This window comes from Sinocyclocheilus anshuiensis, unplaced genomic scaffold, assembly GCF_001515605.1.
Source record: "Sinocyclocheilus anshuiensis isolate Anshui unplaced genomic scaffold, SAMN03320099.WGS_v1.1 scaffold482, whole genome shotgun sequence".
NCBI classification, from domain to species: Eukaryota; Metazoa; Chordata; class Actinopteri; order Cypriniformes; family Cyprinidae; genus Sinocyclocheilus; species Sinocyclocheilus anshuiensis.
The window spans coordinates 98,883-121,713 of record NW_015547676.1 but is presented as its reverse complement, the minus strand read 5'-3'; the positions used below and the strand labels follow the sequence as shown (position 1 = coordinate 121,713).

At 38.7% G+C, this 22,831-nt stretch overlaps 1 protein-coding gene and 1 pseudogene across 1 annotated transcript; one reads left to right on the top strand and one right to left on the bottom strand.

The window, feature by feature from the left end:
- Positions 1 to 328: 328 nt before the first annotated feature.
- LOC107702998 (uncharacterized) lies at positions 329 to 20,198 on the bottom strand. Its single transcript, XM_016505486.1, has 15 exons — positions 20,176 to 20,198; positions 19,438 to 19,469; positions 15,761 to 15,793; positions 13,082 to 13,150; positions 12,740 to 12,775; positions 12,613 to 12,662; positions 11,257 to 11,309; positions 9,873 to 10,090; positions 9,421 to 9,674; positions 6,324 to 6,467; positions 6,115 to 6,250; positions 5,160 to 5,207; positions 3,411 to 3,491; positions 3,051 to 3,338; positions 329 to 1,341 (listed from the first exon to the last, which is right to left on the bottom strand). The coding sequence occupies exons 1-15, from the start codon at positions 20,196 to 20,198 to the stop codon at positions 1,313 to 1,315; spliced, it is 1,494 nt and encodes a 497-aa protein (XP_016360972.1). The 3' UTR covers positions 329 to 1,312.
- A 224-nt stretch (positions 20,199 to 20,422) lies between these two features.
- LOC107702997 (craniofacial development protein 2-like) lies at positions 20,423 to 21,398 on the top strand (annotated as a pseudogene).
- The last annotated feature ends 1,433 nt before the right edge of the window (positions 21,399 to 22,831 follow it).

Genomic DNA, 22,831 nt, shown 5'->3' with positions numbered 1-22,831 from the left:
GGTTAATCGCAAAAATATAACATTATGTAAATCACTTGCTATACACATAAAAAATATTTACATTGTAAATAATGGCTAAAAGAAGTTAATGTTTTTACTAATTCTACCGTCTACTAATACTCTTACGAGAGTTAGTTGAGATGTAGTTGCAAAGTGACTTTAGAATATCTAAACTGTACAGTCTTTTACTACATTTACTGTACATTCTGTTAACCATTAATTACTGGATTATTTTTGCTTGTTTATTCTTTAAACGTTTAATCTTTCAAATGTTTCATTAGATATAAGTATACCCTTAATGTATGTTCAGTTAGTTTAATTACTGGTGTGTTCACGCTTAACTACCGCATGAATATGGACTCTTAAAGTAGAGTGTCATCACAGGTTTATTGAAGCTAAACTGCAAAAGTAACTTGTGCTGAAATGCTCTGGTTTATGACGTCAGAACATTATCATGAGCGTCCACGTTCACACATCATGTGATGTGATGACTGGGAAGCAGGAGAGATTATCCGTCAATGTTAAGAGTCAGCTGTGATGAAGCATGTGAGCGCATGAAGAATCAGAGCTTCATAAAGCAGTGTCAGAGTTCATTCTGACTGAAGGATGAGCAGAAGAACACCAGCGGTCTCCACATCACATGTCCCGAGGTCAGCAGATGAACACGAGGCGTTTGGCAAGCATCATATGGAGAGAAACCGTCTGAAATAAAGCTCCTAAAGACCATTTTCATGGTTTATTCATTTAAAGACAGGTCAAATTCCTCCAGAATAGCGATTCCCCTGAGAGGGGCGTGAGAGGTGCGGATTTACCCAACAAACATTTCATAAGACCGAGAAACTAATGCAGCCGTTTGCTGAAATATTCTGAACCAGTGTCACAAGACAAGAGCTCTGTGTCCCTGTGAACAGTGATGGTCACTCGTGCGGACGGAGCGTGAATATCATGATATCATACGCTACTAAAACATCAGTCCATAACCGTGAGAGAATGACAGCACCTGAGATCAAAATATCAACCCTGTTCCTGAAAAACCAATGCAGATGATCACGGCTCATAATTCAACAAAACAAACTGAGCTCTACTTACAATCCTTACAAAGACATTCAAATATGTACAATCTCTAAAAATGTACAAAGAGCTACATACAAAATGTACCAGATGCACTAAGAGTATCTACAGTTCTCCTGAAGTTCTTCCTGAAAGCTCCAGGTTCCAGTACGAGCACAAACCTCAGGACTTCTCTTTCAGCACGTCTTCATCGCTCTCTATCAGTGGTTCAAATGATTTCTGACGATCGGTCAGCTGAAGCTCATGTAGCGGAATTATTTTGTAGCATCTCTGGAAAAAGACAAGACACACAAATGTTTCCGTGTGAATGTGTATGATTAAACAAGCATACGCTGTACTGAAACAGAAGCCCTGTGCTGACGAGGAGAACGGCAGACAACACCGCTGGCATGAACCAACAAATCACTAGCTTTTCAAACCACACATTATCAGACTTACCACAAATGATCACTGTTATTACAGAAATGTCTCATATTAAATAGGGGCAATCAGTATGTCCCATCCTAAATCAAGCCACTTCACAAAGACATTACAAACATTTTCATGCTGCACAGAGGACGCATAAATGTGTTTCAAGCAAGACACTACAAGTGAATAAATATCACCATACTTAACCAGTTCATTAATTACAGTACATTAAAACAGCTGTTTTGCAAGTTCTAAACAATTACAAGTTCTAAAATGTTATGGTTTAACGTGAAAGTGAAGCATTATGTCAATACACGTTAATCTGCAAAAAAATTCCAGAACAGAAATCTTAAAACTAGATGAAGCCAGGTTTAAAGTTTCCAATATGATTTTACTGAAATATTAGCATTAAATGTTTTTCTAAAGGGGATTTCGGGATTTAAACCATAAATCAGGAAATACTGTCAACAGACAGAAAACAATACATCATCAACATATTGTATAAATCAGTGTGAATGATATATAAACAAACCTCTTAGTAAATCTCTTCAGAATACAGAGAGGAAAAAACTGTTTGCTGTATGTAAAAAGCTCTTTATAGATATGGACTGGAATTGAAATCTACAGATGCAAATAGATAAAGCACAATAAAATAAACACTTAAATGTGTATTTTTGATGTTTTCTTTCCACTAGCTTGAACGAAGACATGATACAGAAGCAAAATTGACCAGTGCATGAAAAAGAAACCAACGGTAGTGTCTTGCATTAAACAGGAATGATTGCCAAAATCACAGGCATCACCTGATTGAACGTCACATGTCTGAAGATGTGGCCTTGATTCTCAGAACTGTCCTCCTAAAGGACTTCTGCATCCCTGTGCTGCGTTTGATCTGTTGGACTCTGTCGGACATCTGCTTTAGATGCACATATCATTGTTTTTCAGCATCTCGCTCCATGAGCCTCGTCATCAACAAGTCACGTAAAAAAGAATAGTGGTTGATCGATATAGACTTTCTTGATGTCCGATGCTAATATCATACGCCAACACATGCATAACAATTGCTGAAATGAAATTTATATTCATATTATATACGTACAAATTACAAATCAATCTGAAAATGATCAAATATGAAAAAAAGCAACCTTGATGAAAATAAATCTGTAAAATAAACAGATTTATTCAATTGGAAACCTCTTGATTCTGTCAAAATAAAAGTCCTGGCCAAACAGAAAAACTTATCAGTCGATGCAGATAATTAAAAAATGCCTAATATCGGCCAGTATATCGGCCTTGGCAATATATTGGTCAACCGTATAGAGTGGCTAATGGTTGATATCACACAGATAAATAAATTAAAAATAAAAGTCCTGCTTCCGACTCTTACCAACCAAACAAAAATGTATCGGCTGCTGCTGATCATTAAAACATTCCTAATATCGACCGATATATCGGTCGACCTCTAAGAACAGACACACCTCGAAGGCTTTTTAATCTGTTACACTGAGCCCAGGCCATCCCTCCCGCTTGAGGATACACACTGAAACACACCAGATCCCGTCCAGACTCACCGTCCAGAACAGCAATGACCTCATTCGGCACATCATCGTTGTCCTTCAAACACTTGTGGAGATCCTGAATTCCCGCTTTTCCCTTGGGCTGTCGTCGTCTCCAGCGCTCCAGCATGTTGAACTTCAGCATGGTCACGCTCTCCTCGGCGGCCTCCATCTCCTCCAGGTCCTGCTTGCTGAGGCCCAGACAGCTGATGGCCACGACCTTCCACTCCCTCCCCATGCGTTTGGCCACCTGCATCAGCTGCTGGTCCGTCAGGTCCGGAGCCGCGGCCGTCACGTTACAGTCTGAACACACACCAGCACTCCAGTCAACACACAATCAGGATAAATACTGTAATGAGGCTATCATAAACTTACCGGCCACGTCAATGCCGCGCGCTTTCTTACTGTGTTTGTGACAGAGCTCTTCCTCTGATGTGCTGCTCGGTCTCTTTCTGCCTGTAGACGGCGAGACCACAAAACACCCATCATTCCTGAATATCCTGACAATGTGATGAATAGAGCGCTGAAGTGATGATGCATTTTTGTAGACAAACCCATAAGTTCACATCACTCTGGTTCCCTCAACATAAACCCAGTAGGATTTTTCCACTGGATTATTGCAAGCTCTGTGAGCAACACAAATTTATGATTCTTACTAGTGATGTATCGGTATGAAAATTTCTTATCACACTTATAATGACCAAAATGATCACAGTTATCGGTATTATCACGGTATTGTTAAAATGTGCTGGAAATGTTCAAAAAGTGCTGACACATTAATAATTTCACCAAGCTGTGTATTTAAAATCAACAAACAAGAAATAAAATGACTTTTTTTTTTTTAACACTAAAACAATAACATTACCAATGATGTCCGGATTGTAAATGACAACATGACTGACAACAGTTTATCTAATAACATGTACGAAATGTTCAAATAAAACTTTGAAAAAGTTTCATAAAATGGTAAACCTCTTCAGCCTTTAAATAAAGAAAAGAGTTAAGTCAAAATGATAATTGATTAATAAATGATTATATGTATTTTATCATGCTTCATAAATAATTCTAGATATGTTATCTGAATTGTTTAAATGTGCAGAATCCACATAAGCTTGTTTTTCATCAACCGGTCATAAATGACAGCAGGGCATGTAAATCCGGTCTGTTTTTGTCCAGACAGAAACTGCACACAGACTGAATGTGAATGTGAGTCTCTGTAAATCCACTCTCTGACAGCAGGTGGCGCTGATGCAGCAGCAGAATTACAGCTGTTTCCCGTAAAGAACACTAGTTTATTAGCTATTACATGGAGCGAAGGTGAAAACAAAATGCCATCCAATCTTTTCTGAAGACAGTCAGAATCTTCAGAGGTACATTCATATACAGTAATTAATTCATTCATATATTCATTTGTATAATTGCCTTAGCACTCGTTTAAAACCTCACAGCTTTCCGCCATGTTTTCACACAAAACGAAACTAGGCTACTCTGTGTGCTGTGCTGTTACTTAAATCTCTGCTTTATGCTGGATAGCATTTATTTATCCTGAGTTGTTCAAATCATGATAATCTAATACGGTTTTAATGATAATTAATATATGAAATGGTAATACTAACCGTGGGGAATTTTATCATGATTTATCATCAAACCGGTAATCGTTCCATCCCTAATTCTTACACATTTTGTTCATCATGAAGATCTTAACTGTGAATTTTGAAGCCTAAATACAATCGTCAGAAGTGAAAAGCTAATCCTTGGATATAAACGTACTACACTAGAGTCATATGACTTCAACATTGCCACCATTATGCTTCAACGTTTTCCGTTTTTATTTTAAAAAATGTCTTTATTGAATGTGAAAGCGACTAGTGAGTAGATGAGTTTGAAGATGAATAAAAGTTTTACAGAAATCCCATGGCAGTTTTATTGATGTATTTTATGACAGAATAAAACATGAAAATATCTTGAGTTATATGCCTTATTTTAGGCATTCAACAACAACAAAAAAAGCACATTTACTTCAAGCAACTGGAAGTGCTGAAATGCAACTGGTTTCTGGGTTTTGGCCTACAAAAACACGTCATCCCCGCAGCACTGTATTGAGGACAGAGACGCACCACATACCTTTTGATGGTTTTCTGGGGTTTTCATCTAGATGATGTACACAGTCTCCTGTAAAAGATTTATAATTACATCTATTGTTCTTTACAAACACAGGTCATTCTCAGGAAACTGTGTCTCCATGTCTTACTGTTACAAACTAACAGGAAACCGAATTGTATGACAGAATTAGAGTTTGGGGACCAGTTCTCACTATTAACTATCTATTAACTATGACTTCTGCCTCAATACACTACTAATTTGATGCTTATTAATAGTCAGTAAAGTAGTTGTTAAGGTTAGGTATGGGGAGGATTAAGGGGTCTAAACTGCGGTCATGCAGAATAAGGCATTAATATGTGCTTTATAAGTACTAATAAACAGCCAATATGCTAGTCATATGCATGCTAATAAGCAACTAGTTAATAGTGAGAATCGGTCCTTAAACTGTTGAAATATTACAGACATATTTAGTTAGGTTTAATGTATAATACAATAGTTTTTTCTCAGCAAATACAGATTTTTTTCTGTATTTTTCAACCCTGTTATTTTTTGATCTCCCACTTTCAAAATAATGGCTTGATTTTCTGACATCATATTTGAGGAAGACGCGAAGAAATAATCGTTTAGATAATCGTTCTCCTAAAGTATTCAGCATTATTTCATTACGTCTACATATTAGTTTTCAGACTTTACTCAGTTGCGTACTCAAGTGTATTCATTTTAAACATACTGTCAGAGGGTTGAAATAATATCAAGCTTTGGGTGACAGGGTTTTAAAAAACATTTGTTAAGTACTAATCTGAAGGGAACATTTGCTCCTATTTTTGTCAGTTATAGGCCAGTTACTTCAGGCTGGTGGTTGGAAAATAGGATTTCTTGAATGTTTAGATGAAACATTTCAAATAAAGTTATTAAAAAAGACATTTTTGGCACCAAGGCAAAGGAGCGGCTCGTGTTTGTGTTGACTGAGCCGTACCCTCTCTGATGGTAGCTGTCCATACGGTATGACCCGAGTCAGCATCTGTCAAGGACAGTTTGAAGGGAGGATTCTCCTCAAAGAAGACCTCGAAGTATCCCTTCACCTCCACGATGACAGGAGAGAAGAGCATGTCCTGCAGACACACACACATGTGATAAACTCACAGCTGAGCGAGTGAGCTGTGATCTCGTCTGCGTCTGCAGTACCTCCGGTGTGATGTGACCCATGGGCTCGCTGATGAGACGGTACCTCCTGTTCTCCTCCAGCATGCATGTGGGCGGCTTGTCTACTTGTATGTACCTCTTGTTGTTCTTGCAGTTGTTCGCCCGTCGAACGGCCCTCCTGATGTCCTGCAGAACATGGCATCAGCTGTAATTCTGAAGAACCTCTAGCAGAGTCTCGTCAAGTATTGTCACGCTAAACTAACTCAGGGTTCAGGATCAGTTCGATTTGGACAAAACCAAACAAATTCCACCTGTTTTAAGCAGAACTACAATCCTTTCCGTGACTTCTCTGACAGCGTTATTGAACTGAACGGAGTTTAATAATGCCACTATTGTCGTCTGTAGAGCTGTTGTACAGCTGGAATTGATGAATTTTGCAACATTCATATTGTTCTTTTCCCGTTTATTTCTGTGAAGCTGATTTAAAACAATCCATCTATGAATTCGAATTTTGACCTTGATTTTTCTATTGGTCAAGTATGTGCACATAAATGTGCAATGCAATGCTTTTTATTGAAAATAAAACATTGTTTTAATCAATATTTTGTTGCTGTCCAATTAAACAAAAATCTGTGTAAGTACAACTAAAATATTAAACACCAACAGATGTGGCATAATATAATTCCAGTTGTTTTATATGTGACCCTGGAGCACAAAACCTTAAGTGTCTTAAGTGTCAATATTTTTTAATTTAGATTTATACATCATAAATAAATAATCTTTCCATTGATGTATGGTTTGTTAGGATAGAACAATATTTGTCTGAGATACAACTATTTGAAAATCTGGAATCTGAGGGAGCAAAAAAATCTAAATATTGAGAAAATCATCTTTAAAGTTGTCCAAATGAAGTTCTTAGCAATGCATATTACTAATCAAACATTAAGTTTTGATATATTTACGGTAGGAAATTTACTAAATATCTTCATGGAACATGATCTTTACTTAATATCCTAATGATTTTTGGCATAAAAGAAAAATGTATAATTTTGACCCATACAATGTATTGTTGGCTATTGCTACAAATATACCCCAGCGACTTAACACTGCTTTTGTGCTCCAGGCTCACAAATGTTATTTTTCATTTATTTTGGAAGGTTGTTTATGAGAAGATGTTTTCTCATGACGTTCTACCAGCTGGGTGGTTTACTATTTTTAAATCATATTAATACACTCATCCATCTTACTAGGAATTTAGTAAAATGGTTTTATGTTAGTAAAACTACACCGTCTTTGCGACACAGGCCTCTAAAATCAGACTAGGGCCGACCAAAGTTTAAATAAGGCAACTTTGCATGATACTTTCTGGTGCTTTTTTGTTATTTTGGGCTTGACAGACCCAGTCCCCTTTGATTAAATGCACAGAAGAGGCCAGGGCATTCTTAGAAGAAACTAAGTCATATTCATTTGGAAGGACATGAGGGTAAGCACTGTACATGATAACAATTTGCATTTTTGGCCCAACGAAGGTCTTTAGAAGCATTCTGTGAGTTTTTTTGACTGAAACTGAGATCGCCTCTCTGACAGCGTGAATTACGCTGCGCTGAAACCGCTCTGTGGTGTGCAGACCACAGGAAGTCATTTCACATGAGAATGTGACGATTAAACCCACAGCAGAAGGCGAAGACGAGCCCCTGTCCAAAGATAAGCAGCCCACAAACTGTTGTGGAACATCAGACGATGAGCCAATGTTAATAGATGACATTTATCATGCACATCTGCTTCATTCAACAGTTTTGGCCTGTGTCACATTGGTGAGTACCTAACCAGAAAATGTGGCTTTGCGTCAGGGGCTGTAATTTCTGATGTACATTTTTAATTTTTTTTTGGCCACAATGCAACAAAGGTCATTCTTTGAGTAGAGCACTTCTCACGATAGAATCCATTTGAAGATGAAAGATGAAAGAGCCAAATGACTTCAGTTGACTGGTTTCCACATGGTTTTTTACATATTAGAAATGGGCCCTCTTTAAAATTGTGACACCTGGAAAGTGACAACATTTGGATAAGCAACTCTCATATAGCTCACAAATGATGTTTAACGATCAACCATTTTAAAGGCTAAGCATCTCCGTTCACTACTTGTTAAAGGAATAGTTCACCAAAAAATTTAAATTAGCTGAAAATGTGTTCATCCTCAGGTCATCTGAGATCAGGATGAGTTTGTTTCTTCATCAGATTTGGAGAAATGTAGCATTGCATCAGTGTCTCAGCAATGGATGCTCTGCAGTGAATGGGTGCCGTCAGAATGAGAGTCTAAACAGCTGATAAAAACATCACAATAATCCACAGCACTCCAGTCCATCACTTAACATCTGGAGAAAAGCTGACAAAAGCTGAAACAAGTCCATCTGTTTTGGACTGTTTAAACGCTGCTTGATCTGTGCAGATTTCTCTCCTGATTCACACCAGAACACTTTTACACTGGAGGAAGAGTTATTATGGATTATGGACTCGTATTCTAGTTAAAAACGTCTTAATGCTGGATTAGTTTCAGCTTTTGTCTTCTCCAGATGTTAACTGATGGACTGGAGTGCTGTGGATTACTTGTGGATTATTGTGATGTTTTTATCAGCTGTTTGGACTCTCATTCTGACGGCACCCATTCACTGCAGAGCATCCACTGCTGAGACACTGATGCAATGCTACATTTCTACAAACCTGATGAAGAAACAAACTCATCTTGCCTAGTCATGGAAGGTCTCAGCTACTGTGAATAGTGAAAGCATGATGCTGAGGTATTTTAAAGCTTCTAGGCATTTAGTAGATGATGACACCCACACAATCGAGCATCAAACATCACACACTCACGAGCAGAGCAATAATCACCAAGAGTGGCAGACACGCAGAACCGAAACTGCTCTGATGTCACAGTGATGTTAACACTTAGTGTCCCTGAGGAGACGGCACATCGAGCTTCACCCTGAAACCCAATCTAAACATAGCAGATTACCAGAAGGTCACATTAGCAGCGTTACCGAGAATAAGACCCGTCAGCAGTGCTGTGTAAAAACCGTGTCATTTCTCTGAAAGCAGAAGGATTTTTGTTGACATTAAACCGTTTGATGTGTTTCCTCACCTTGATGTCAGAGCAGTTGTTTCCAGCCAAGTAAACTCTGAAGGAGAAGGAGTTCTCATGGCCCACCTCCTTGAACACCTGCACAACCCCATGATGCTCTGCTGATTTAGACGTCTGAACAATCGGACCCACGGGCGAAAGAGACGACACGTTCCACCTGACGTGACTGCCGGAGTGATCGGCCGAGGGCTCGATCAGAGCACGCCTGTTCTTCACATGCAGCACGCTGAACTTCACCTCGTTGTCTTTATCTGCTGAGAGCGAAGGGAAGACGACGACGACGGCAAGAGAGCGAGCAGAAAGAAGAGCAAGAAAAGAAAATAAGCACACTTCCTACTTGCAGTTCTCAAAAAATCTGAACGTTTGCCATCGTGTCAAAACCCTCAAATGGGCACTTATTCTTTGGGGGAAACCGAAAACCCCATTGTGAAAACTTTATGAAATCTCTGTACCTGCTAGACACAGTGAGTGCGGGAACTGGACGGATTTGAGAATAGACGGATCGCAGTCCACGTCAAAAATGGGACCAGCAAATTTCCAGGATCCAGTCAAGTAGGTGCTAAACGTGCTCCAGGAGAGAACACAGTAGGTGATCTTGACGCTCTGAGAGACCTCGAACACCAGCCCCGTGTCTGAACACTCATACACACCCTCCGCATCCAGCTGCAGCCTACAGAAGAGTCCAACCTCGTAAAGAGTCTTAGTCACCAGCCTATACACTTATCACAACACTTACCCTCTATCAAAGTTCCATTTAGTCAGAGAATATCAGCTATTATTTAACTCTTGAGCTGTAATGATCACTAATTACTTCTCAGTTCTTCAACACTAGCATATATACGCTAAAAGTATTGGGATACCCCCTTCTTAAGAGCAGAAAAAGGCACTTGGCAACAAAGATAGAAACATAATTCATGTATTTAAAAGTTGTATTTCCATCTCTGTTGCAACAGTTCTGGAAGTGCCTAAAATGACTGTAGCCATATGTACAAGTCACTGGTGTTTGCTGATGAGTTTTTGGCTCAAGATCTGCATTTAAAGTCACAGCAGACCAGTCAAGTTCTTCCACACTGACTCAATCAATCCTTTCTTTCTGAACCCTGCCTTATACACAGAGGCGTTGTTGTGTTAGAATAGAAAAGGGTCCTGTCCAAACCGCTGCTATAAAATTAGAAGCACACAATTCCCTGGAATATCATCATTATATGCTTAAACATTCAGATTCATACTCATTGAAATTACTAAATTAGTCAAACCTGTGCATTAGAAGGGGGTGTCCCAATACTTTTGGCCATGTAGTGTATGTTGTTTTTGGAGAAAAACGTTGATAATAATCAGAATGATTTCTGAAGGATCATGTGACACTGATGAAGCTGAAAATTCAGCTTTGATCACAGCAATAAATTACAGTTTAAAAAATAAACAGCAATTTTAAATTGTAATTATATTTCACAATATTCGTGTTTTTGATCAAATAAATGCAGCCTCTGTGAACAGAAGAGGCTTCTTTCAAAAACATAAAAAAAAACTACCTCAAACTATAGTTATTCAAAGGTTTACCAATTCATGTGTGGCATTTGAACCCTGGCTTTCTTGACATATTAATCACTGGGAAATAATACCACGCAACAGAAATGTTTCAGTGACACATTTGACAATTCTCACATTACACCTGGGATTCTTCTAAAGCTGCCAGTGCAGAGACGGATTTTACAGTAGTCGAGTTTAGACTGCAGCACTGGTCATTTAGAAAAAGAGAGTCATAAAGCGAGGGACACATCTGCTGTGAGTCAGACGAGACATACAGTAAGTACAGTACGGAGAACCAGAACCTACTGCAGCCGATCTCTAGACATTTTCCTAGGGGTGACGAGCTCGAATTTGGGATTCTGTGAGGGAAAAACAGCACTGTGTCAGCATTACATTCATCAGCAGCAGTTCATATGCCTTCTTAAAATCTTAAGCTACAACAATATTGTACATACTTCTTGAGAACCACTGATATATATATTATGATATATTGGTATATAGATACACCACCAGTGTTGGGGAAAGTTACTTTTAAAAGTAATGCATTACAATATTGCGTTACTTCCTTCAAAAAGTAACTAATTACGTTACTTATTTACCTTTTATGGAAAGTAATGCGTTACGTTACTTTTGCGTTACTTTTTAAATCTGGACAGGGCTTGCTTGTTTGTTTTTAAAATAAAAAAGTTCTATTTTTGGCAAATATAAAAGCCTTTCACACCAAAAGTGAAATGAATAAGCCTCAGGCTGAAGGGAAAGTAAATGTACGTCCGAACAGTAGAATGCAGAAGAACACTTCAGCAATAAAAAAAGACACACAAATGTGTGTCTAGAGTAATTTGTGCTTATTAGTACGGTTGAACTGGGTCATCGAAGGTCAGAAGCAAATAGAATGGGATTAAATACATAAATTATATTTGTGTTGTTTAACATTTAATTATTGCAGGTTTGCGTCATATTCTGAGTGTAGAATAATAGTAAAATAATGTCTTCAGAGAGGCCACAGGGTTTAGTAGCCTTGTGCTCAAAGTCACAATATTACAGATGGTAAATTTAAGACCAAGCAAAGAAAATTAGACTAGAATTGAGTAAGAAAATGTATCTTGATTAAAGGATGTTTAGATATTTGTACTGGAAAACCAGCCAAAATACTGAGGAAGATACTTATTTTTAGCAATGCATGCAACATTTATTTACTTTTACGTTTAGTCATTTAGCAGACGCTTTTATCTAAAGCAACTTACAAATAAAGAAGCAATCAAAATCAACAAAAGAGCTGTGACAAGTCTCGGGTAGCCTAACACGGTACACATAGCATGAGTTTTTAATAATAAATAAAAAGAAAACGAGTAGATAGAACAGAAAAAGAATAGAGAACATTAGAACACTGTTAGAGGTTCATTTTTAATTTATTTGTTTTTTATCAATGTATTTTTTATTTATTGCCATGACTTTAAGAGCTGAAGACTTTCTGCTGTGATTTAAGAGCTTTTTAAGGACATGTTAAGACCCGCAGAACGTCTGTATTACAGGGAACTTCTTAGAAATACTATTTAAGGTTGATATTTACAGATATCCACTGTTGAATTATTGATTGATTACTGCACTGTATGTTTTGTAAAGTGCCATGAAGCTAAGAGCGTTCAGTGTTCAGAGGCTGACCTTCAGAGCTCTGCACTTCTCACAGCAGGACTCAAGCGGCTCGTCTGAGGCTTTATGGGAGAGAAACACAGATTCATGACATCTGCTCATGATCTAAACACAGCACACATGAGAGGAGGGTCATTACCAGTGAGATTCTCTGCTCTGGGTTTCGTGCCGGAGTCTGGAAATATAGGATCATTTATTATTATGGTTCATCCTTCACTCAAGATCAAGAGGATCGACCTACAGGACCCCTGAAAGATCTTAAAATCTTGTTATTGTGATTGTTATGGAAAGGTGTTTAATGGCGTACTGTATGTTAGCCTTCTTCTGTTTACAACATAGAAGCGATTGTTCGTTTAGACATACGACAAAAACATGCCAAGTAAAACTGAAAGATACTAATATTTTAGTAGATTATAAGGAGATGAAAGTGTAAAAAGCATCAGCGTGTTTTCTAGTTCACCAGAAGTGATCAAATCTGAACCTGAATCTCTTTCCTCTTCCTCCTCAGGGGCTTCCTCTTCCTCCGAGCTCTCCTCAGTTGATGAGTTATCTGAACAAACACATGCACATTCATATCAGATCAGGCCTGTTTCTTTGAGGAAGAAACACTGCCATAAATCACTGAATATACTTTGGAATTATTGGAGTTTGACCAGTTTTCATAATGTAGAGAGTGACGTGTTCATTTATGAAAATGTAATAAATCAGGAAACTAGATGAGGTCTGAAGAGTTGGCATTCTCTTGATTTGTGTTTTAAAGGTGAAAGTGCAATAACTCTAATGCAATGACAACAATCATGATCGGTAATTGTGATTTGATCAGTTTCACTATTACGCAGCATGACTAAAATATGAGTTTATGTATTGACTAAAACTAGTCTAAAATTCCTAGAATTTTAGTCAACTACAACTCCACTAAATTAAAAAAAAGAAAAGAAAAAAAAATGGCATAGGCTGACTAAATATGATAAAAACTAACAAAGACCTTTCAAACAAGACTAAGACTAAGACTAAACTAGATGAGTAAAGTTTGATGTCAAACTTTAAAGTTGGCTTGAAAAACCCAGGCCAGAAAGGTTGAAAACATTGTAATAGCTTTAAGTAGTTCTACAGTTTAAAGTTTTAGTGTCTTGAAGGCAATATAAGATAGACGGACGGACGGACAGACGGACGGACAGACGGATAGATAGATAGATAGATAGATAGATGGTGTTAGCATTTTGTTAGCATGATTAACAAGTTATTAGCCCGTTTTTAACATTGTTAGCATGTTACTAATATGTTGTTACCATAATTAGCAAGTTACTAGCATTTTGCTAGCATGTTTCTAGCCTGATTAACACGTTACTAGCATGTTGTAAACATGTTACTAGCACGTTTGCTAGCACGTTTCTAGCATGATTAGCATGGTACTAGCATTTTGTTAACATTATTAGCTTGTTGATAGCACATTTCTAGCATGGTTAGCATGTTTAAATGCTAATCCAGCTAAAACCAGTTTATTCAGTAAAAAAAAACAGCTAAGACCAGCCTGACCTGCTAAAAAAGTGGCCAAAACCACTTTAAAGCCAGCTTTTTAACGTTTTTTTTGTTTTGTTTTTCAGTAGGAAGTTGTTAAGCTTTGCTATAGCAATAGACAGCTTAAATACACCATAAGTCTTATTGTATAAAAGTGAAAGTCAATGAAAGTCTATGGGATTTTAGGTGGTTTTGATAGTCTGGTTTATGAAAACTGTAAGCTGGATCAATTAGAAAATATATGGCACACCGGGTCAGACCAGTCTGAAGGTCTGGGCCGAGTTTGGTGGTTATAGCTTTAAAGCTCTAGGAGGAGATAGTGTTTACATTTTGGCTCAGAAGAATAATAATAAGTTTAAATAGTAGATCATCTTTCTCAAGCCAACTTAATAAAAAAAAAACAGCTGGCAAAAGGAACACTAGTTGAAAAGTTGTAAGTGTAAATGAGGTTTGACAGCAGCCTGGACATTTTACCCAACAGCTCCTCTCAAAACACAAATCATACATGTTTTAGAGTGAGCAGATGACAGATCTCTATCTCTATCTCTAACTCTTACTCTATCCCTGTGCTGAAAATCTTCAGCTAATTTGGTCTAATCGGCTTGTGAGTGCCAGACAATGCTTGTAAATCTGCCATTATGCTGTATTATCACCAAATCTTGGATTCTATCTTTTTATCAACTTGTTTTCAATCAGCAGTATTTCTGTTTGGAACTGGCTGATCTGAGCTGAGCTCATGCACCGCAGTTTCTGAGTGAAAGAAAATGTAGATAATTTGGAAATATTCTCTCAAAATCTGAGGGAATTACCAATATTTGTAAACAATATAGCATAACAAGAAATGTATAAGCACTGTTTTTGTAGACTGGTCATTTTTGACAAGGAACACCATGAGTGTAACAAAGTAGGAAAAAATCCCACAAGAAAGTACAAAGATTATCAAAAGAAGAAAAGAAAAGAAAGTCAGTAAATTTTAGTCTAATGCAATAACATTAACTAGCACTTTTAGGAAAATCCTCTCTGGGTCAAAATGTACATTATAATAAATATTAATTTACTAGTAACATGACAGTTTCTCTATTGGAAATTAATATTTAGCAGTAAAGCACTGAGTCTGAACATGTACTTTTATTAATAATGGTAACATCTGCAAAGTGTGTAAAAGCCCAGTTTGATACAGAAAACTTTTCAAAATTCTAATGACTCTACGGCCCTCGTATTTTCTCTTATTAAACTTTACCATTGCTCTTCCATAGAGTCATGCACGGATCGTGTCTTGTCACTACCATGATATATGTGTGACGTTCCTCCTGACTGCTGTGCTTCACGATTACACAATCACTGCTGCACAAAGAGTGGAGCTCTTATTAAACCCAAGCGGTCATTGTTCCATCCTAAACAGCCATGTTTTCATGTTATCATTTGTGTGTTACTTGTCTTTTGTTGGAGGGAACAACAGATTCACACATTTGTTATGACGTTATGAAAAATGCTGATGCCAGTCTGTGGAATCTGTCATGTAGGGAATGATAACTTCATCTAGATGGAATATTTACAGTCTGTTAATTCTTCATATTCTACTCAACCATTCGTGCCTTATTAAATCAAACCGCAGACATGGCTTTCAAATGAATTCACGCACCTGCACTGCTGTGAGAACTTTCAGCAGGAAGATCTGTTAAACAGAAAACACGACAGGGTTATGAAGGGTTCATGAACTCATAACCTCACCCTTTAAAGCTCACCTGATTCATTCGGAAGATAATATTTAATTAAAAACAACAAAAATTAACCAGAAATCACACTGATTGTACATTAGGTGCTCTGGTCCTTTTGTGACCACTGGAGGTCACTGTTTTTCTGTTTTGTTGGTTCTGGGACTCTTATTATTGAGTCTGGTCTTCCTGTTTCCTTTTGTAATGATAGCATTCTGTGTGTGTGTGTGTGTGTGTGTGTGTGTGTGTGTGTGTCCTCCTGACTCTAGTGTTACTTTTAGTGTTTTGACTTGTATATAGAGTTGCTCTTGATTTGCTTTTGCAGTTCTCCATGTGCCACCTAATACAATGTATAAAGGCAGCTTTAGTGCTGTAATTTGGTATTTTTTTATCTTAATCAGACTGCTCAGTGATATGCTGCATGGTTTGATGGTGAGTAAAGAGCTCTGGTATTACAGTCAAATAATGTAATTCAAACAATGAAAGGCACATGTCAAACATTAAAGGCAGGTTAGGGTTTAATCAGCAGCCTCACCTTCATTCATCTATAAACATTAAAGGCACTGATCTGTCCCACTGAACATTTACTGCATTCAGACGCTCTGGGAAACCCCGTCTGTCACTGCAGATACAGAGTCACACTGATCTCTCATACAGCGCCTCCATGGTGAAACCTCACCAAGACTTAATTGTACTGGTTCATTAGAAAGTGTTACATTGGTGTCAGTGGGCTACTGACACATTTTGGTTTTAACATAAACTCATTTCTCTCTGTGTCTGATCTGAGTATGTTGACAGTTCTGGAGTCTCCTCTACTTTGTGTAAACTAAATACAACACCTTAATATTGGAGAACCACTTGAATAAGTCGCCTCTAAGACTTTGTTTGAATACTGTATGAACACATCCAGCACTTCTGTTACCAGTCTTGATGTTATTGTTATGTGTTGTGTTAAGACTGATTCAGAAGACAGCAGGATTTCTGATTTGAGCAGCAGAGCATCCAGATTGAGACAGATCTGTAAAAATCTGATTGGAATCGCATTTCAAACACCTTCAAATGTTTGAAGGGAAAAAAATCAGAAAAAAATCATCAAATGTTTTTTTTTTTTTTTTTGCTTTTTCAAAAGCCCATCTGTATAAAATCTGGATATACAAAATCAGATTTTTGCTGGTAATCTGAACAAAGCCTAATATATACAGTTACCTAACACTTTCAGCACCAAACCTTGCTTCTGTGTATGATGAACTATTATAATTAAGTAAAACTAAATCCACAGAAAAATAACATTTTTGTTCCTTAAAGTAAAATAATATATAGTAATAATAATAATAATATATAATAATAATAAGTATTATATATATATAATACTTATTATATCTTTAGCTCAGCGCACGCAGCTCAAACAGCAGTGCACAACATTAATAACTATGATTGGGAATGTCGTGTATATAACATTCTAATGAGAACATTATTATAATAAAACGTTGTGAATTCTTTGGGTTTAGTTGCTGTGTTTCAGCGCGTTGTTATGGGAAGAGCGCATCCACAACAGGATCACACATTCTGACTAGAGCACGCAATAACTGCGTCATTTTGTACATATATAAGTTGTAGTATTATGTTATGTTGTATTAATATTAATCTCAGGATGCATTTCCTTGAGTTAAATAAGCTGCCAGAAAAACGCTTCAGTTTACCGTGTTCATTCAGCTCTTCAGCTTCAGCACGCGCAGCTCAAACGGCTGCTATTTAAAACAGTGGTATTAATTTGTTACTTTTTCAAAATCATTGATACATTATTAATAATAACAACCACTTGTATTTTTCTCTTATTATTTTCATCAACAATATGGTTTAGTAATTAAAATCATTTAATTATTGTCCGTGCAGAGGCTATTCCGTTTTATTGATCTGTGGCGCATTCATTTTGATTCTTTACACGTGTAATGATGTCAAGTGACTTGTTTGCATTATTTATGCATTATTTTATTTATTTGTAAGACTTTTTTATGACTAAATTTGGTAATGGGAGAGTAAAATTCTTTTTAAAACGTACACCGTTCAAACTAGGCTGCTTATGTTGAAGTGTTTGGGATGTGGCTTTTAATGATGACACCTTTTTTGTAATCAGGCTCTGAAAAAGTATATAAACATTTGGATATATATTTATCATCCAACATATCGGTTATCGGCTTTCAAAAATAAAGAATTATCGGTTATTGGTATCGGCCAAAATTTTCATATCGGTGCATCCCTAATATAATTCATACAGAACTTCCTATTTGACAAGAAAAGAAAGAAAATTCAAAATTGCTACCAATGAAAAGTTACAATCTTGGCCTTCACTTGATGTTATATTTGTGAAATGTACTAATAATTAATTATGGAAATGTACACAACAGTGCACTCATGTCCTGTCAATGTGACAATCTGACAGATTTTACTATTGTAATGACAACCTATTGTCAAGTGCTCAATGAAACAAGAAGCCTCCAGAACATCTCACATCTTCTGAGGAGCCTTTATTTCTTTATCTCTCAATCAGCACTGGATTGCATTGCATTGTGTTTTGAAATTGCATATTTTTGCTCAGTTTGGGCCTTTGAATAAGTTTTGAGTTGTTTTTTTATTCCATGTTCTTCATATTGTATGAACAACAAAAGACTCATGTATCAAGGCCTTCACTTGATGTTATATTTGTGAAATGTACTAATAATTAATTATGGAAATGTACACAACAGTGCACTCATGTCCTGTCAATGTGACAATCTGACAGATTTTACTATTGTAATGACAACCTATTGTCAAGTGCTCAATGAAACAAGCGACTACATGTTGTGAATTATTAATGTTTTTTTGTTATTATATATGTATAAACCTGTAAGGGATACATATACCATTTTACTGGCCATACACATTATAATAAGGGATGCTGCTGCTGTTGTGTATTTATACAGAAGAGCACTGTTGATTAAACAGGAGTGGTCTTGTCGTGTCATTGGCCTGTAATGCAGTAGTTCATGCCGTCATGTGATCCTGTAACATGACACCTGACCCTCACCGCTTCTCCACAAACACATGAACACATGAACCCATCACATTTGAGAAAACATCTCTGCTGTCAGTCTATTTTAGTACAGCGTTCATCAGCATCAGTAGAGTAACACATGGTTGAGAACCAATAACGCAAATTCACAGCTTATTTTTAAGAGTGTCAGATCAAAGTAGGTGCCATTATTCCTTATTAGAGCCCTGTGATTACTGTGATGTGGAACTCACGGACGGATTCACAGAATCCAGTCATAAAAATGAAAAATGAAATTTACAGTATAAAGTGGAATATAACAGAATTTGGTAAATTTAGGATGAATAAATCAAAAGTAGGTCAGTATACTTAATCAACCTACAATTTTGTCTAGTGTCTGTAAATGTTAAATCACAACATTTTTGTAAAAAAAAAACAAAAAAAAAAAACATTTCATAGGCCACTATTATTGTTAAAATTGACCCTTCGGTCTATTATGTCACATGTCAGGCTTTGCAGGGTTAATATAATCAGACTGGTCAGGTTTGAGTAGGGTTTGTGAACACACTGACTCACCCTTCAGGTCTGATGGTGAAACCTCTCCATTCCTGAAAAGAACAAATAAACTATATGTAAATATCAGTTCATAAACATATATGCAAAAACATCTCATTTTAATTTGGATATTTGAAACATCAGTGAGGTAGAGCAGGCCTTAGGAGGCAGATATAATTTAGGGATGCACGATATATCGGCCACCATATCGGTATCGCAGTCATAAAAATGAAAAATGAAATTTACAGTATAAAGTGGAATATAACAGAATTTGGTAAATTTAGGATGAATAAATCAAAAGTAGGTCAGTATACTTAATCAACCTACAATTTTGTCTAGTGTCTGTAAATGTTAAATCACAACATTTTTGTAAAAAAAAAACAAAAAAAAAAAACATTTCATAGGCCACTATTATTGTTCAAATTGACCCTTCGGTGAGAGTTTGATTGACAGGCGATCTGACCAATCATAATGCAGAATCTGCCAAATATTGTCTGACAAACAAACCAGACAGGAGAGTAGATTAACATTGGTGGATTTAAACTTGAAAAATGGTGTGTATTGATGCTTTCCGTGTTGAAACAAGATACCTTCTGATGTTCATTCACGTTTATTTCATGCTATAACTAGTATAGAGGAGGAGATGATCAATACAGGCAATACAGCGATCCGACATGACACATTAAAGATTTATTGTTTGAATTTCATAAAAAATGACAAAATTTGAAAGCTGAGACTTCGTTTCATACCAGAAGTAACCTGCTCTGTCTTGTCTGTTCCATAACAATAGGGGCCTAACTTTTTTATCTTTTAATGTGACAATAGATTGTTGGGTTTTTGTACTGTTATTCTGAACTATGTTTAACGGGCCGGCAAAATCCCATCACCACCTCCTTGAGGTGCCGACCGACAATTTATTTGATCGGGCCAACGGTGAGGGCAGTCAGTGACAGACGGTGCGACACGTCGGCTGATCGAAACTGTTTCCTGTCGCAACAAAAATGCAATGCCTCAACGACACTTGGATCCAAATGTTAGGGCTTCCCCCAGAAGCGACACGCGCAGTCCCCGTCCGAACGAGGTGAAAAGTGGACAAGGGCTACCTGCTCAAGGATGGGGCAGGCTGAAGAAGCTAGTCCAATATCTACGACTTGCGACCCTTAACATCGGCACGCTTACTAGAAAAACCCGCGAACTGGCTGATTCATTGAGAACCCGGCATGTCGATATCGCCTGCATACAAGAAACAAAATGGAAAGGCACTAAGGCGAGAGACATAGGAGAAGGGTATAAGCTCTACTACTATGGAGTAGCAAACAACCGAAACGGAGTAGCGATCATCATTAGTAAGAAGCTGCGTGACAACGTAGTTGAGGTTAGCCGCATCTCGGATCGCCTCATGTCAATTAAGATCGACACCGGGTCGGTGATCCTGAGGGTGGTCTCCTGCTATGCCCCCCAGATCGGGTGTACTGATGCTGAAAAGGAGGAATTCTGGCACCAGTTCGACGATCACCTTCGATCAATCAACATCAATGAGCATCTCCTGATTGGCGGCGACCTCAACAGACATGTCGGGGCTTCGCGAGATGGGTATGAGCAGATACACGGTAGACAAGGCTATGGGAAATAAAGAGGGTGGCCAAATTCTCGATTGCACAGAGGCCCACGATCTGGTCGTCGCCAACACGTTTTTTAAGAAACGTGACTCCCATCTTGCCACTCACACCAGTGGCGGACGTTCGACCCAGATTGACTATTGGCTTATACGACGGCACGACTTCAAGCTCGTCATGGATGCCAAGGTGATTCCATCTGAGACCATCGCCTTCCAACACCGGCTACTAACCTTCGACCTCCGGCTGAACCTCGGCCTTCGATCCCATGCCCGACTTACCGGCCCTGAGAAGATCAAGTGGTGGCACCTACCTGCTAAGAGAACAACTGGCTGCCACACTCCACACTCACATTGCTGCCACTGACGATGGCCAGCCTGTCTAAACACTCTGGGCAAATGTGACCAAGACGATCCGCGACGCGGCAGGAGAGTGCCTAGGTGTGACTAAGCCAGAACGACGATTCATCAACAAACAGGTCTAGTGGTGGACCGACGAAGTCCAAGAAGCCACGAAGGCGAAGAAGGCCGCGTTTAAGTTGTGGCGTGTCTCGCGGGCGGCCGACGACTGGCAAGCGTACCAATGACTAAAGTCGAAAGCAAAGAAGACAGTGGCAGAAGGCAGTGCGAAAGCTCGCCATCGCTTGACCCTGGACATTGGTCAAGTAATGAATAGTTTCTGGGCCGGTACCGCCGATCAGCCCTGCTGAGGTCGAGCTTTCTATCAAAAAGATGAAAAATTGGAAAGGCCCCCGGACCCGATGGCATTCCCGCTAAAGCGTGGAAGCTACTTGGACACCGAGGTGTTGAAGTCCTCACTCGACTGTTCAACAAGATCATCGACAAGGGTGCCACTCCCTCAGCATGGGCTGCCAGTGTTACAGTCCCGATCTGGAAAGGCAAAGGTGATGTCGGCAAATGCACCATTTACCGCCTAATCCGCCTGCTCTGCCACGCCATGAAGATATTTGAGTGTGTAATCGACACCGGTCTCCGGAAGATCGTCTTTATTAGCCCCAATCAGTGTGGATTTGTTAGAGGAAGCGGGACTACTGATGCAATCTATGCCGTCAGGCTGTTGCTAGAGAGGCACTGAGAGAAGAACCAGCCAGTTCACATGGCCTTCCTCGATCTCGAGAAGGCATTTGATCGCGTGCCCCGGGACCTCATCTGGCATTCTCTCCGCTTGCACAGCGCTCCCGAAGAGTACGTAAGGTGGATCCAGCTCCTCTATGCCAACACTACTAGCGTTGTCCGATGCCCCGCCAGCCTGTCCAAACCATTCCCGATCACCGTCGGCGTGCACCAGGGATCTGCCCTCTCCCCGCTTCTGTTCACCCTTTGCATGGACACGGTCACAGTGGATATTCAGGTGCCTCAGCCCTGGTCACTTCTATTTACTGACGATATCTTCCAAGCTGACAAAACCCGTTGTGAGCTTGAACGTCAAGTGCAAGATTGGAGCGAGTGAGCGACTGGACGTGCACGGATTGTGCCTCAACATCAAGAAGACTGAGTACATGGAGTGCGGGCCCCAGATTGACGGGACAATTAGAGTTACAGGGCAGCCACTGAACAAGGTTACCGAATTTAAATATCTCGGGTTCGCTCATTAGGAGTGATGGTGACTCCCTCTCCGATGCCCGTGCACGGGTCAACGTGGCGTGGTTCAAATGGCGACAAGTTACAGGCATCCTCTGTGACCGCCAAATGCCCATAAAACTCAAGGGCAAGATCTACAAAACCGTCATACGCCCAGTCGTGCTATATGGTTCCGAGTGTTGGCCAGCCATCACTAAG